The sequence below is a fragment of the Haliaeetus leucocephalus genome, unplaced genomic scaffold, assembly GCF_000737465.1.
Source record: "Haliaeetus leucocephalus isolate CR32 unplaced genomic scaffold, Haliaeetus_leucocephalus-4.0 Scaffold169, whole genome shotgun sequence".
Lineage (NCBI taxonomy): Eukaryota > Metazoa > Chordata > Aves > Accipitriformes > Accipitridae > Haliaeetus > Haliaeetus leucocephalus.
Window position 1 is genome coordinate 1,214,547 of NW_010972605.1, and position 15,792 is coordinate 1,230,338.

The window sequence follows — 15,792 nt, forward strand, 5'->3', positions numbered from 1 at the left end:
AACGGCTGGACTTGGTGATCCTAAAGGTCTTTTCCAACCTAAATGATTCTATGATCCTATGATTCTAATGTACCTCAGCAGGCCGTTGATGTGTTTGCCCTTAAGGTGAGGGAGGATAACAGACCTCTGAATCATACTTCTTGCCTCCCTTCAGCTAAAACATTCCCATTAGTAATGCTGCAACTTTTGTTAAGGCAAACTGTGAATGAGTCATTGATCCCTGCTCACAATATTGTAACATGTAAAGAGTGCTAGACAGGCATTACACATGGGCAGATGGGTACTGTAGGGAAAAGGGTGGTTTTTTTCTTGCACATGTCAAAGGGTACGTTTTATTTTCTTCTGTTGTGGGAGCTGGCACAGATTAAGAGCCTTTTTCACTGGGATCAAAATTCTTCTTTAATTGCTTCTGTGATAATCATAATCTTTCTGCTAACAGGCATTCTTCATAACTGCGGTGAAGCCTACAATATTGGGCTCCTAGAAGCAAAAATATTTTCTGGTCCATCGAGAGAGCAGTTTGGATATGCAGTTCAACAGTTTATAAATGAACAAGGCAAATGGTAAGCAGTTTGAACACCTTGTTATATGTATAGTTAAAAGCTTAAGGAAAAAATGTTGCAACTCAGTTTTCTTTTATAATTCCACATTTTATTTAAATGCATTCCAGTTAATTCCTTTTTATATTAGAGTTATCTTTTTATGAATAAATACTTGCATTATTAAAACAAAGGTTGAAATACTCTAAAGATGTATGCATGTGAAGCTTCAGGCTTTTTTCCGTTACACAATGCAATCTGAGGTCTTTCTCTTAATCTTTTACTTTCATCTCCAATACACCAGTTTCCTCAGACTCACAATTTCTGTAGAATTTTAACTCTCATTTCATTCCTTCGTGTACCAATAGCATCTTTGTTACACATTACATATATGTGGGATATTTTTCCATTTTCACATTGTTGAGGCTAAAACAAATGATTAGGGCTGGGAAGTTCTAATTATTAATATTAAAATGAAGTGAACTTAAATTTATATAATTTTGTGTCTGATGCAGTGTTAAGTGTTCACTTCTCAAAGGACAGCGTATTTGGATGTAATAGTAACACAATCCTAGCAAAGGCCTTGTGTCTGCTGCATCTCTTCAGCCATAAAATTTGATGTGAAATCCACTGTTGCCACAACATTGGGCTTGATGAGTAATTAGTAAAATATTTTTTCTAGTAATGTTGGTTTCAGAAAGAACCAGAGTAAGCCCCCTTAGTGGAAGACACATTGTTTCCTCTTCTGCAGCCTCAGCAACCACAAAGCTTAAGGTGTCTTTCATGGCAAGGACTATATGTCTATAAATAATTCAGTGGCACTCAACTACTTTAAGTGATTATTTGTCTATATATGGCTTTAAGTCTATGGGGGAAAGTCACACGGGTTGTATGTATTATCATAAGCAGAGACATTTTAGATGTGTCATTCTCCATAGATTGAAACAGTGTCAGAACTAAAATAGCCACAAACTGGCATGTTTAATTGATGATGGACGGATAGTAAGTAACTGAACTTTTTTCAGTAAAAAGAAAGTAAGATGTCAAAATCTGAAAGCCATGGAAATGCATATGAAAATGTATTTTACAGTTAAAGTTTGGAAAAGCCCATACAAAAATACTGAGGTAGCTGAAGCATTTATGCATAGCCCTGCGCAGAGATACAGTGCAGTTGCAATTGGTTGCATGTGCAAAGATGTGAGACTACCTAGATGTCACTGCATCTCCAGTGTTGCTGTGTTTACCACCAGTGACCAGGAGGCAAAGCAAGAGGAGAGCAGAGCTGTATCCTCTGAACTAAGAGCTCAGCATTTCCTCTGCCTCTGTTGGGTAGGCTCCCAACTTACACCCACTCCTCGCCTGATGTTGTGGTGTCTTCTCACTGCGTTTCTGCCTGCTTTAATTATGTGTTTAGTCACCCATAGATCAGAGCTCTCTTTTTTTAAAACTTCTGTGTGAAGTCATTGAAAGATAACAAGAATGTCTGCCTGAAGTGAATTGAATGCTTTGGCTCATACATGGAGAAATTATGTCCTGTTTTTTATCCTTCTTGTTAGGTTTTCTACAAGCTTGCAACAGGAATGCTAGGTTCAAGACTCACCCAAGCTATTTATGTTTTATATTTCCCTGTTTTATTTTTAATTCTGATATAAAAACTCCCCCACTACCACTTTCTTGGATAATGTGTGGTGGAGTTTGGGAGAGGAAGTAACTTTGGACTAACATTTCCTGTCTTCTCCCAACTATATGAATAATATGAATCTGGGAAACTTTTATGTAGATAGGCACATCATCATTTGTTCATTCACAGAGTGTCTGACCATAGCTCCAAAAGTCAGGGGAATTTTATCAGCTCTTGTTCTAGTAACCATGACCTGTTAGAGACTCTTCAGTGAAGAAAAGCTCTTTTCAGTCTCCCTCAAGAAATCATTAGACAGGATTAAAAAAAAAGCCATGGTTTACTCTCTTGTTCTCTTCATTGCTAGGCTATTTTGTTTTTCTTGGGACAATAAAGCTTTTTTTTGTGTGCAATATTTAAAAAAAACCCCCACAATACTCAAGCTGTTCAGCAGAGTTGCTTTCTCCTATAAGCAACACACAGGCTGCAGTCCATGTTCAAAGCGCTTGTCGCTATGGCTGAACCAGGAGTGAGATGAACAGTCCGAGCTTTGCGTAAGATCACGGTGCTGCTTTCTGTCAGAGGCGAGCATTTATCACCATATGCTTTTATGAAAAGACCATCGTTGTGCAGCAAGAATGTGATGCACTTGAAAACTCTGTTCAGGCACAGTGGGGCTGCTCACTACATCAAATGCTGCTGGGGTGGCACATCTCTCCAAGGGAGAGGTTATCCAGAATCTGAGATCAACCTGAAATTTCATCACTTCCTAGGCTTTGCTTCTGTTAATGAAATCCCATGGTGCTATATTAAATAAAGCTTTAAAAATCCTCCTGTATACTCTCAAAGAGCAGAAAGGAGAGATACAGAAAAAACAGCAGATGCTAGTTATATTATTCAGCTGTATTTCTGTGAGATACATCTCCTGAGGTAATAAGGGCTATAGAAAATTATAAAAAGAGGAGATTTTTTGTAGAATTGGGACTGCATGTAGCAGTATGTTATCACTTTTGCTTGGAGATGAGTTCAGAGAGAAGAGGGAAGGCAGTCCAACCAGGAGTGCAGGGCTATAGAGGGGGCTGGTACGTGTTGGGAAGCTGTGACACAAACCAGCGAGGGAGCCCTTTTTGTGTAGAGTCAGATGATCCAGGATAATTGGACACTAGTCTGCTGGGCATTCATGGCATGTGGTGCTCGTAAATAAGGACAAACTTGCAAGTCAAGCACAGCTCAAGCTTTTCATGGTGGCTGGTGGGAATTTCAAAACAGGAGCTCTTTAATGAACTCAAGGGAAATTGTGAACATGAAAGAAACTCATCAATTAGGAAAGTTTAGGCAGTCCACCACACAAGTAATTAGCCACAACAGACACATCATTCAGTTTATGCTCTGGTTCTCCCTGTCATGAGATCGTCTGTTTTTGAACCTTAAAGTGAGATCAAATTCTCTGTTATTTTATAAATATAATCTTTTAGAAAGACTGATTGTACCACATCAAGTTTGTCTTGAATGTGCATGCTCTGAACAGCAGCTGATAGTACATTCTGCAAAGATAATAGTACTTACTCCATGATGAGATTTGGGTTTATGTCTGTCTTGGGTGAGGAAGATTGAATAGCTGTGTATAGCTGTTAAAATGCTTTTTCCTACCCATATGTGTCTTCAGCCTGTGGATACAGTCTGCTTATGAGGTACTGCTTGGTATCCAGTTGTAGCCACCCTGCTCAGTTGTGTCTGCGTGCTTAGGATTTGGAATTTTTGAATTTTGTTTTGGAATTTATATTGCGGGATTTTTCTTCTTTAAAATACTTTGTTTCATTCCATATAATGTCAATAATGACACTTCAATATGCACTGCCCTTACTGATGCATCATACAATCATTGCACTACTAAATAGTTCTAAAAATCATTGCATACTGCTCACTAGTCATCAAAGCCCAGCAACCTTTCTCCTGAGGTGGTGTGTTGCCTCTTCAGACCAATAAGTTATTTTGCCAAAAAGACATATTTCTGTAGCAACTTTTGTTGAAATCAATACATTTTTAAAGCCTTTTGATTTTAATGAGGAGGGTAATTTCTGCCAACTTTTTTTTTTTTTTTAACAAAATGCTGCCATTGTTACAGTTCCTTCTTTTCAGTGCCAGCACCACTGCTAATGTTGATTTCTTTGCCCAGCTTTTGCTTCCCCCAACTGCATGCCCTACAGTTTGCCTTTTTCCTTCTTGGAGAAGCAGCCTGGCTTCTGTCTTCTAGACCTTTTGTCAGTCAAACTCTCTTGCCATTGCTCACTGTGGTTTTTGGAGTTTTGAGGCTTTTGTTCAAAGGATTGAAAGTTTTAGGTAGTGACAAAGTGTTTTAGGGTGTGCAGAGAAGCATCTATGAGAGTGAAGTGTTTTCTGGTCTTCATACCTTCATTCATCACTTCCTGTAATTTTAGGGAAAAGGGCCACATGATTTAAGAGGTCCTTTCTACTTTAATTTTCCTATTTCCTATTAGCCATCTTTGTGTTTAAAAAAAAACACACTAAAGAGCAAATGCATGAAAAGAAGAAGAAAAAAAAAAGAAACCAGAAAATATAAAATGTGCTCTGGCAACAGCTGGGAATTCAGCCCTTCGCCATGAATTCTGATATTGTTTTCTGCTACATCACACTTTGCCAGTTACTAGCTTTGTCATGGTGTAATTTCACAGAAATAATTCCTGTTACACTTTGATCTGCCACTCCTGCAGCCTGTGTGGTATGGCATTGCCACTGAACTTTGTTTGACTTCATGTAGTTCTATTGCTTTGTATACAGTGTTGGAGACTGATTAAGGAGCTGAATAATAAAATCAGTGGCAATATTACATGCTAATCACTATAGTATTGTGTAAAGGCAGTCTACAATGACACATAAGGAAGTTTTGTAAAAATAAATATTTAAGTCATGGCTGAAAAAGACCCTTAATTAATACACTATATATGATAGTACTCATTTCTTGCTTTTTTTCCTGATACCTTCTGTTTCACTCTGGTTCATGTGCATCCTGTTTAATCATAGTAGAAAATAATTTTGTGGTTAGCAGGATGCTAGCCAGATACTCTCTTGGTTTCTTCAATTCTGATGCTTCAGAAAGATACACATGCATTTTCCCAGAGTAGTATTGTGTAACTCTCTACTGTAATGGTTTATGTTAATTTTCAAATGCAAGTAGGACCTGCTGATTTCTAATATAGATTAAGGCTAATATTAAGCTTAAGTAAAGCTCAGGGTACAAGAGAAAGAATAACTAAGTTATTTCCTAGGACGTTTAAGGTTGACAATTAAAGGTAGAGGGCTAGGCTTGGCAGAAATTGGTCAATAACTTTTTTTCAGGAGTGTATTGATAGCAGGTTAGACTAGTTAAGTCAAATAAGTGAAGGGGTTTAATAGCTCTGTTCATTTCTGAAAATCACCGTGTTGGTAATAGTCAGTTCTAAGTGTTAAATTCTGTGTATGGAGTGGCATTTTTTGGCCTACAGCATAGTTAACGTCATTGAGATTTGTGGACCCTGCAAATCTACAAGGAGAGCTAATACAGCAGGCGGGGAAGGTAGTCTAATAACTTCCAGTAAAGTATGAGGAGTGCAAGCTAAACGAAGGACAAAATTAAGTTTGCTTTGGGCACAGTTGGCATAGATTTAGATCTGGGTTTAAAATTAGAAGAGTTTGTCTTTTTTGGCTTACATTTTTCTGTTTGTACCATGCAACAGCTACAAGGTTAGTTTATGGGTAGCAAAAGTAAAATACAGTTGTGAATCTTAAGTTCTAGAAGTGAATTGGGTATAAAGAGTGATGATTCCTTGGTATAAATAGATGTTTGGGTTGGAATTAATGTTGAGGTTGGGGAAAATAGGAGTTTCAGAGCCCACGTGACTGCTGAGCAGCATAAAGCCCATGGAGTGAGCACAAATAGGCATGTGCCTATAGGGTGCCTCTAGGGAGAGAATTGCATTTTCTAAACTCTGTGGACGGTGTTTGTCTTTAGTTTATGCCAATAGCAAGGGCGAGGGTTGGAGATAGGCTTGGAATTAGGCTTTGATTTGGGGACAGCTAGCGCTCAAGCATGCTTCTCCTCTTCCACCTCTTGCTCTCACTCTGTTCATGAGTGAAACTATTTGCTTTGGGCTTCAGGATAACCCATGGCTGCAGAGCAATGCTAGTGTGGTGCAGAGATTTACAGCAAGTTTCATGACCAGAGTGGTGCAGGGGTATTTCCGAGATCCGTTAAGGTCATTCTTTGAACAGTAGCTGTCCTCCTGCAGGGACTCTGAAATACATTTGCCTTCTGGGAAACTTAGAAAAAACATGCAAATATTTATAAATGTACACAGTGCAATATTTAGCTTGACAGTTAATGCTGAAAAGCTGTTCCAGTTTCAGATATTGCACATGCAGTGCTGCCATCCTTTTTAAAACTGTTTTGTGTTTCCATGAAAACTGTTAGCCCTTTCTCTCTCCCAGTTAGCATTTTATAACTGTAAATAACTCTGTAGTATCTAACAAGGGGGGAGACTGTAACACCATGTCTTCCTCCTGTTGATCACTATTGACTGGCTCCAGCCCTCTGTGTCACTACAAACGTTTGCAGGTTTTATCATCATTTGGCACATGACCGATGGAGTAGTTTCTCCTGATGTCTGGTTATTTGGTCCTGAGCTATGGTGGTTCTTGTTTTGACTGTACAGAAAAGGCTATATTCCTCAGAAAATAACAAGAGGATCAGAGGCCTCCCTCACAGCCAGTGTAATGTACACTGTTTTTATATGGAGAGGTATTTATATGAACCTGAATTGCAGGTTTAGAGATGCTAAAATTACACAAAATCCTGTTCCTGCTGCCTGTGTAATCACTGTTTTTCAACAGGGTGATTAAGAAGGAGGTAGGTATTTTTAAAATATTTCTACACACAGAAAATAGCATCTGAAGTTACCCCAAACCAAACTGGTAAAACAGAGTAACATTATCTGTGCTCTTAAGTTTGTGTTTAATTGAGATGAAATAAACTAAAAAAATGCAGTTAGCAGTATTTTCTTTGAGAAAGCTAAAAAGGACTCAAGCTCTTGCTTGTGCATCTAAAACTATGTATTTTTATCAAAGCCATTTTATTCAAACTAGTTATAAAATTGCAGTAGTAAAATCAGATGATCCCTGGAAAGTTAATATGATATATAGCAATTGCTTTGAAACAGAATAATTTCATAAAATGTGTTCTTTATGTGCATTAGCTACCTATAAAATTTCAGAGGATGACAATTTTGCTTTTAGCAACCTGTTGACCAACTAAAAAAGATGGTTTCATTTGAAACTCCTTATCCTGTACTGGGGTCCCATTGCTTGTCCTTTTACTGTCCCATAAATGCATTAATTACTACCATAGACTGTTCTGTATGAAAGGAAAGTCATATTGCTACTGGAGCAAATATCCACAGTCCCTGCTTTCTAATAATCTGTTTCATTTTTGCATATCCCTTGAGATCATCTTCCTATGGTCATGTTTTGCCTTACCCTTTTTTCACTGCATGTTAAACTGTATAAAGAATTGTCCTTCTCTTCCAGCCCTACACAGCCCTATACTGTCTGGTGGTTTCACTCTCTCAGACAGTTGCACTGAAAAATACGTGTTCTTAAGCAGTATTCCCAGAGGTTGAATTAACTGGTTTTGTGAAGGCTTTCAGATAAAAATTAAACGGGTCTTGAGGAGCAAATATCAGAGGGGAAACCTTACGGCAGATGAAGGAATGAGTCAGTGAATCACTTTATACTGAAGGCACAACTTATTTTAAGTCTTAACTTTCTTGTTGGGGATTAAATACTTCATGCAGCAGACTGTTGTCACCTGGAGTATTTTCTTTCTGACTCAGTGTTGCCAAGGTGTGGTAGTGTTCAAGCTCAGACATAAGCATTTGACTGTTGCTGAGCAGATCCTGTAGGAAATGCTTCTTATCAGTTAAAAGAATAACTTAAAAGGAATCAGTTAACCATTAACTGACAGGACAATATATTTTGTGTCTCTCAATCCCCAACTTATATATTTCTAAATTGTATGCATCTGTATGTATTAATATCTTTGCTGTATTTCTTCTGACATTATGACATAATGTCACAGAAACAGCAGTACACGTATTTGAGGCAGCCTAATCCCCAGAGGCTTCTCCACCGAAGTCGCCCCTGGTGAATCCAGTGTACTAACATGCAAGTAAAGCTTCTGAACAGCTCTGGAGAGGACTCCTGAGTGCCTTAGGTGCTCTATCTGGTAAAAGCCTCTTTACCTGTTACCTGCGATATGCTATGCCACAGTGCTGCTGGACTTTTCCAGGGTCATTAAAGACCTAATGAAGTTCCTTTTACTTCAGGTTGTTGGTTGGTTCACCCTGGAGTGGCTATCCCTCTAACAGAACTGGAGATATCTACGCATGTCCTGTTGGTATGTCCAAAACCACATGTAAAAAACTGAATTTACAAGGTAAGTTATAACAAATAATGTCTTGCTACAATTGTTCAGGTTTTTTCCTGGTTTTGTACCAGGACAATCTATTTGTGAAAATTGGTGCCTGCCGCTGGAGTCGGGCCGGGTGTGTGGGCGCCCCAGCCTGTGGTGCCAGCTGCCAGAGCCACGGGGGTCTCAGTGTCAGCTGCTGGAGCAATTGGGGTATTTAGCCTCCAGCCATGGGGGCAGGAGTGGTGTGTGTCCCAAAACCGGCTGCTGGGGGGGGTGGAACCTGGGCTCTGTGGCAGTGAGGGGCTCCGCACCGGCAGCTGGAGTGGGACCGCAAGTTGCAGCCCAGGGGGCCTGGTGCGGCCTGCTGGGGGGATGAGTGTCCATATCTTCCCCAAACCAGGCGTGTGTGTCTGTTCACTAGCAAACTTCCAGCTGGATCTTAGGGGGGCCTCAGGTCCAGGTAACAGGCGGGTGGTGGGTCTGTGCTGGTACGCCCAGGGGGACTTGCAGATGTGGAGTGCATGAGAGACAAGTGTATGAGTGGAAATGAAGCCTTTTCTGCCTCTGTGTGTTTGCAAACTAAGCATAAAATGGGATTTACTTTTGGATACAGTGAAAATATCGGGGAGCAGAGTGTGCTGAGATGCCTACTTTATGTTTATTTGTGGTGCGGAGCATTTCTGTCCTCCACTGCTCCTTCCAGGTTTTTTTTTTAAAGCCTGATGCTGGATCGGAGGAGTCTGGTGTCCTGCGGCATGTAACAGTAGCTACATGGCTGCAGCTACTCAGCCAGACAAAAATACTCAATAGGTAGACCATTTCTTCCTCTCTTTTGCTTTCAGCTCTATTCTGGGCAGGTATTCTAAATGGCCATACTTAATTTATGTCTATAGTTAATGGTTAGCAAATTTTTGGCAAAGATCAGCTTTCCTTTCTTTAGTCTCGGAACTGTATGCAGTCATTTGGTAAAGGCATCTTAGCTTCTGAGAAATCAAGCTTTCGAAAAGGAATTCTAACTTACTAAATCGCTTCTACATCTTATTTACTCTTCTTTCATGACTTAATCTCCTTTTATTTCAGCTTTAATAAATATTCCAAATGTGACTGAGATAAAGGAAGACATGAACCTTGGCTTGACTCTGATACAGAACTCAAAAACAGGGGGATTTCTGGTACGTATCAAGGACGTATTCAGTACACACAGAACTTCCTGAGGAGAATGAAGAAACTAGAATTCTCCTCCACATTTTTTGATAAGTCCAAGCTGAATGTATTTTATTCTGCCATAGATTAATACATATTTTGCATATTTTAAAATATTCCATCCCACTGTCATTACCTAGGGTTCAAAATCAGGAAAATTACGAATTCTGTCCTTTGTCATTTATCTAAATATCCTATGAAGGGCACATAATTAAAGATTCTGTAATTTAAGTTAGACAACATAGGCAAGAATATTTCCACAATGGACATCTTTAAGGCAGTCTTGTATAGTTCTGATTATGCTTTCAAAACACAGTATGGGATCTCTCCTCCAACATGTGCACTTGGACAGTGACTGCTCTCCTGAGATGTTAGGATTTCTAGTCCCATGGATCTGCGGTATGTTTTCTTTGGTTAGTGAGCTGCAGGAGGATGCATCTTCTATGTGTATATTCTGCAAACCACTCTCCTTGGAGCTTGTAAAACAGATTGCATAATTGAAAGGAAGTTAACTCCTGTTTAATATGCTTTTTTTTATAGTCTTAACCAAAAGCATGAAAACTGTTGGCAGTGTAGGTGTATTCCAGTTTGATGCATACATTGTAGGCATGTGCAGTAATTAAGTGAAACAAGAAACTACAGACAAAAGAGCTTTGAGACTCATTTTAAGCTTTGTATTTTTCTGTTCCATCTTCCTAGTAATTGCAAAAGTATTCAAACATTTATTATCTTCATTACCACATAGCCCAGTTCATTGACATACTTAAAAGTAGGTCTAATTCCAACCTTTTCAGCAGCTCTCTTCGAGTTTAGTAAAGTTAATCATAACTTCAAATACAGCAACAGTGCTTTTCTTGATTGTTGGCTTGAGAAGATATTGATAAAAAAATCTTATTCTGTCTCTTGGTTAATATCTTTAATTACTGTTAATACTATCTTATGCATACCCACTTTCAATCAGTATCAGTAATTGCAGCGATTTAAAACACCTCATGCAGAAAAATTTGTATTTTCTAATAATACTTGAACTTCTCTCTGTTAAAAAGAATTTCATGATTCATATATTATTGACCGACTCTCCTTAAATTCCATAAAGTAACAAAAAAAAAACCTTGCAAGCTAAGACATGAACAGTTAGCTACGTCTTTGGCAATAGGAGTTCTTTTTGACATAAGGAGAATGGGGTATTGGAGACAGGTGCTTAGCTGTGACTCGGCCTCAACAAATACCAAAAGCCCCATGACTTAGCTGTGGCAAGAGTTGGACAACAAGCAGAGACTGTCTGCTCGTAATTGCAAGCTGCTGCCAGCCAGGACACTGTTTTGAGACACTATCTCTGGCAGCTGGCCTCTGTGATGGGCTTTTTGGGTTTTGCTCATGGCTGCCTCCTCCCAGCTCACTGTACTCCTTCCTCTTGTGGCTGCTTCTCTCTCAGCCTCCATGCACTTGCACCAGCCTGTGCTGTATCCATGGGCTGCTTGGCTGGAGCATGACCCAGCCTGGCATGTCTGTACTGTATCTTGTGAGTCCTGCTGGTTCAGCTGTTTGATGCCATGTGATGGCTTCCTACAGGTACCTTGAGTACAGGGCAGTCATTTCCACATGCTCATTACATTTTTCTGAGGCATGCTTAGTCCTGTTGGAAAGGTGCTTAAGAATTCCACTGATGGTTAACAACTTTTTTCCAGATTTCAGATGTAAGTTACTATCTGTTTGTTCCTGGGGCAGCACTGTGCCTTTAGTTGAAAGGAACAGCTCACATCTCCCTACATGTAAAATCTCCCTTCTATATTTAACACCCCACAATCGTTCTCCTTTGTCCTTTGCTTTGCTAAACAAACACAGAGTTTTTTGGCTGAAATGCAACTTTTTAAAATACACCTCTCTGGAACATGAATGACCAGATCTATGCCGTATTCCACCTAAGTCTTTTCAGGGCTCTATATAGTGTATTTGGTATTTCCGTGTCTCAACTGCAAGTGCACTTCTTGTCATGTATTTCCTTTGGATGCTGGCTGTATGCTTATGGTCACCCTGCAATCAGCCAGTGCCCAGTCCGTCTGCTCCTCTCTCTTCTACTCAGTGGGCTCCCAGTTTATGCCTGCATTTCCTAACATTAGTCCTTAAGGGCAGTCTATGCCCCCTTATAATGTTGCATTTTTCAAGTTCATCAGTTCTTGATATGTGATCGCGCTGTTTTCCCCTGCATTAATGATGAATCTTAAATTTCTGACTCTAACAATGCTAGAACATTAGAGCTTTTCCTTTTTTTTTGTTTTAAAGTGAAGATCAGCAAATTTATTAAAACATTTCTATTTTTTGCTCTAAGATTAACATCACAATTTTGAGTAACCACTAATGCAGAAGAAAACTAGAAAATGGGCAAATGAGATTGATGTAAAAAGGACTTTAAATTAGAAATAAAGGCTAGTAACTCTCCTTCAGCTTCATAGTTACCAATATAGGTGATTTGTTCTGTACCTTCCACCTCTGTAAATATCCATATTTTCCAGTAAAACTAATCGTGCCGCATGTAGCAGCTGAAAAGAGTGCTTATCTCAAGATCAGATAACGTAGATATACTTCCTTTCTCTTGTCTAGAAAATCTGCCATCTTCTCAAGTATGTCAGAATAGTTTGATGTGGTCTACCACTGGTAAACCACTGCGTGATTTAGCTCAATTTCCATTTACTTCTGCCTTTAATTACCTTTTTTTCAATATTCTTGAGAAAAGGGTAATAGTGCTGTTCACTTTGTCTTCTCTTCCTAAATAGAGATGCTGCATTTTCTGTTTTCCAAGCTTTCCTGATTGGATAGGGCAATCAGAAATTATACATGATAAAGCTATCATTTCTTTCAGAACAGATGAACAGAAGTTATGTTTTTTCCTTGAGTTCCTAACGTGATTTTCTTTTAAAAAGAAAATCCTTCCCTCCCAAATATCCTCATGACAAAATTCTGTCTTTTTCATGTAGGTACTTTTGTACCTATCTTTCTAATATCAGAAGTGTGGCTGTCATGCAACCAGCTGGTTGATCTAGCTGAAAATGTTTCTTTTTACAGAGGCCATTTTCAGCAAAGAAGCAAGATTATTTTCCCCAGAAGGCAACAAAACATATAGCCATAGCATATGTGAGGCCAGGGCCAAACTTCCCCTTTTAGTTGCAGCTAAATAGGACAGTGCCTACTGTGAGGCTGCACCCTCACTGGGGATGATGAAGTTTAACTTGTAAATATTTTGGCAAAGTGAATTTCCCTTGGGAACAAGGCTTCTCAAACTAGTTAGTGTGTGTGTGTGTGCACGCGCACTGATCACAAAACTCTTCAGTCTGGTCACCACTGTTGGTGGTAATCGGACGTACCGCAAGAAAAGGTCCTCTCTGCGTTTTTGCAGCGATCTGCATGCTCATGGTTCTGATGCCACCTCCTGGTTAGTGGAAGTACTTCTCCGCACGCTTATAAGCGATGTGCAAACACCAACCCTAGTTTTAAAACAATAATTTGTAGAGCAGGTGGCCTAAAGCAGCACAGATTCCTAGCAGACCAAGTCACTCTCCTTAGATGTTATAACTGTGCATATTCTGGAGAGGCCAGCTTGCAGAAGGAGGCACTAGGATGATCATGAACAGAAAGTACTTTAAATGAGAAAGTCTATGAAAGGGGTTACACTGTCACTGTGATTGCAAGGGATTTGGTCTGATAACCCAGGAGGGCTCCTCTGCTCCTATATACCTATAGTCCTGCTTATTGTGCTTTTATACATGGATAGGGTGAGACAAATATTTGTTGTTTTTATAGTTTCTTTTTGTTGCTGTTTTTAAGACTTGTGGTCCCTTGTGGGCACAGCAGTGTGGAAGCCAATACTACGCAACAGGAGTCTGTTCTGAAATCAGTCCAAGTTTCCAGATCCTAAGAAGCTTTTCTCCTGCTGTTCAAAGTAAGGCAACATGTGCAAAACAGATTCAATTAAAAAACATATCAAACAAAATCAAGGTATGTTGTGTTGGGGACTCTTAATTTGGGATTTTTTTAAAAGAAGTATATGCAAAAACAAAGTCCTGTGATTCACACATAAGGACTGACAAATCGTGATCCAATGCTGATATGAGTATGGACTCACTTCTCTGAATTCAGAAGATTGCACCAGCACAGGCTCAAAATCTGCATATGTTTCTATTGAGTCCTCATTCTGGCAAAACCTTCCTGATCTGAAGTGTTGCCTGTGTACGACCTAAATATGCACCTCTAGATTTAGCCGAAGAGTTATAAGTATATTGAGACTGAAAGTGCTTTTAGTGTCCACTTTTTATTTTTGTTTTAGAGTGTTCCTCTGTCATAGACGTTGTGGTTGTCTGTGATGAGTCAAACAGCATTTATCCCTGGGATGCAGTGCGGGCATTTTTGAAAAAATTTGTACAAGGCTTAGACATAGGCCTTAACAAAACCCAGGTAAGTCAAAGACATCGTTGAGAAAGGCCAACAAAAAAAAACAACCCCAAAAGACAATGGGTTTTATTAGCAATTTTAAAGGAAACCAAATGTGCTTTAGCATAACTACAGTACCTCTTCCAAAGCCACAGATTACACAGTTGTCCTATGTCTTTCAGTATTGGGTTTTTTATCTCACAGCTAACCTATTTCAAAATGAATTAGTAATTTGATTCAAAACATAAACCAACTGAAACAGAAGTCTAGGTTATATCTAGAGGAGTCAGATCTCTTTCATGCATTAGGTGTAAAAGTAATTAAAATATAGTCTGTGGGGATGTGGTAAAAGTAGAACAGATTTTTTTGTGGGCTTTTCTTATGGCTCTTACTTTCCAACTACTGCACCTTTAAAATAGGAGTTTTTCCTGCTTGGTTACTATCTGATCTTTGAGTTCTTTTTTCCTTTTAATTTGATGATGGTAAGGAAAATTTTATTGCCTTTTTTAAAAATATTTTCTGTCTTTACAGTTGTCAATTTTCCATAAATAGTTCTGGGAACAAAGACTGGAGCACTGGAAATCTCTCTCCCAAAGCCTGCCTTCTTCCTTGGGCTACTTTGGAAGTGAGGTCCTTAAAAGCTAGGCTACCTGCTCAGTCCTTTCTGACCTCACCTTTAGCATCTTCTTTTTTTCTTTCATACTAAATGTACATCTTAGTGTATGTCTTTAGCTTCACCTGTATTAAAAATAAATAGGGTTTGCAGTGCTGTCAAGTAACTAACCTTTAGGATTTCCTTAGAAGAGATCAGACTGAGGTGCTGTCAGCTTGTAGAATTTCTGCTATTTTCTCATTTTTCCCAGAGCTCTCTCTATTATTGCTATCCATCAGCTCTTCCAGAAGTAACCAAGCAAATATGTAATGACTATTTCGGATTGTTTGCATTAACATATTGTAGTCCATAATAGATTATATAAGGTGCAAGAGCATTTTAGCTTTCTTTGTTTTCCAAATGTGTTAATATTAATTGCTTTCATATGTGTTGAAAGACAGTTGTAATCCCATGTGCATCTGCAGATCTTTTACTCCAACCTGATAATAAGTAAGCATCATGATTCTGTGTAACTGATTGTAATGCATGGTAATCTAACATAATTTCTTTATTGTATAGGTGGGTTTAATTCAGTACGCTAATGATCCCCGTGTAGTGTTCAACTTGAATACATATCAAACAAAGGATGAGGTTGTTAAAGCAATGGAGGGAACATATCAGAAGGGAGGAGATCTCACTAATACTTTCAAGGCCATTGACAATGCAAGGTAAAATACATGGATGAGTACTGTGCAGCTATTGTTAACTTACCTTACAAGGCAGCGAGCACATCCTGAATTTCATTCCCACTGAGAGTGCACGCACTTGGAGCCTCTGAGGAGGTTTCCAGTGCCAGACAGAATCCTTCAGGTACATTTACAGTGCCCCATGCAGAACAGTACAGGGATATGTAAACTAGACTTGCTGAAAAGCAGTCTTTAACCATTGGGTT

The 15,792-nt window shown here is 39.1% G+C and overlaps 1 protein-coding gene across 1 annotated transcript in view; it reads left to right on the forward strand.

Moving 5' to 3' along the window:
* ITGA2 (integrin, alpha 2 (CD49B, alpha 2 subunit of VLA-2 receptor)) overlaps positions 1-15,792 on the forward strand; it is a 51,386-nt gene that overhangs the window by 1,346 nt on the left and 34,248 nt on the right. Inside the window, exons 2-7 of the mRNA XM_010563544.1 lie at positions 440-563; positions 8,535-8,644; positions 9,701-9,792; positions 13,646-13,760; positions 14,145-14,272; positions 15,420-15,568. Of these exons, the coding sequence (XP_010561846.1) occupies positions 440-563; positions 8,535-8,644; positions 9,701-9,792; positions 13,646-13,760; positions 14,145-14,272; positions 15,420-15,568 (718 nt within the window). The remainder of the gene's footprint in view (positions 1-439; positions 564-8,534; positions 8,645-9,700; positions 9,793-13,645; positions 13,761-14,144; positions 14,273-15,419; positions 15,569-15,792) is intronic.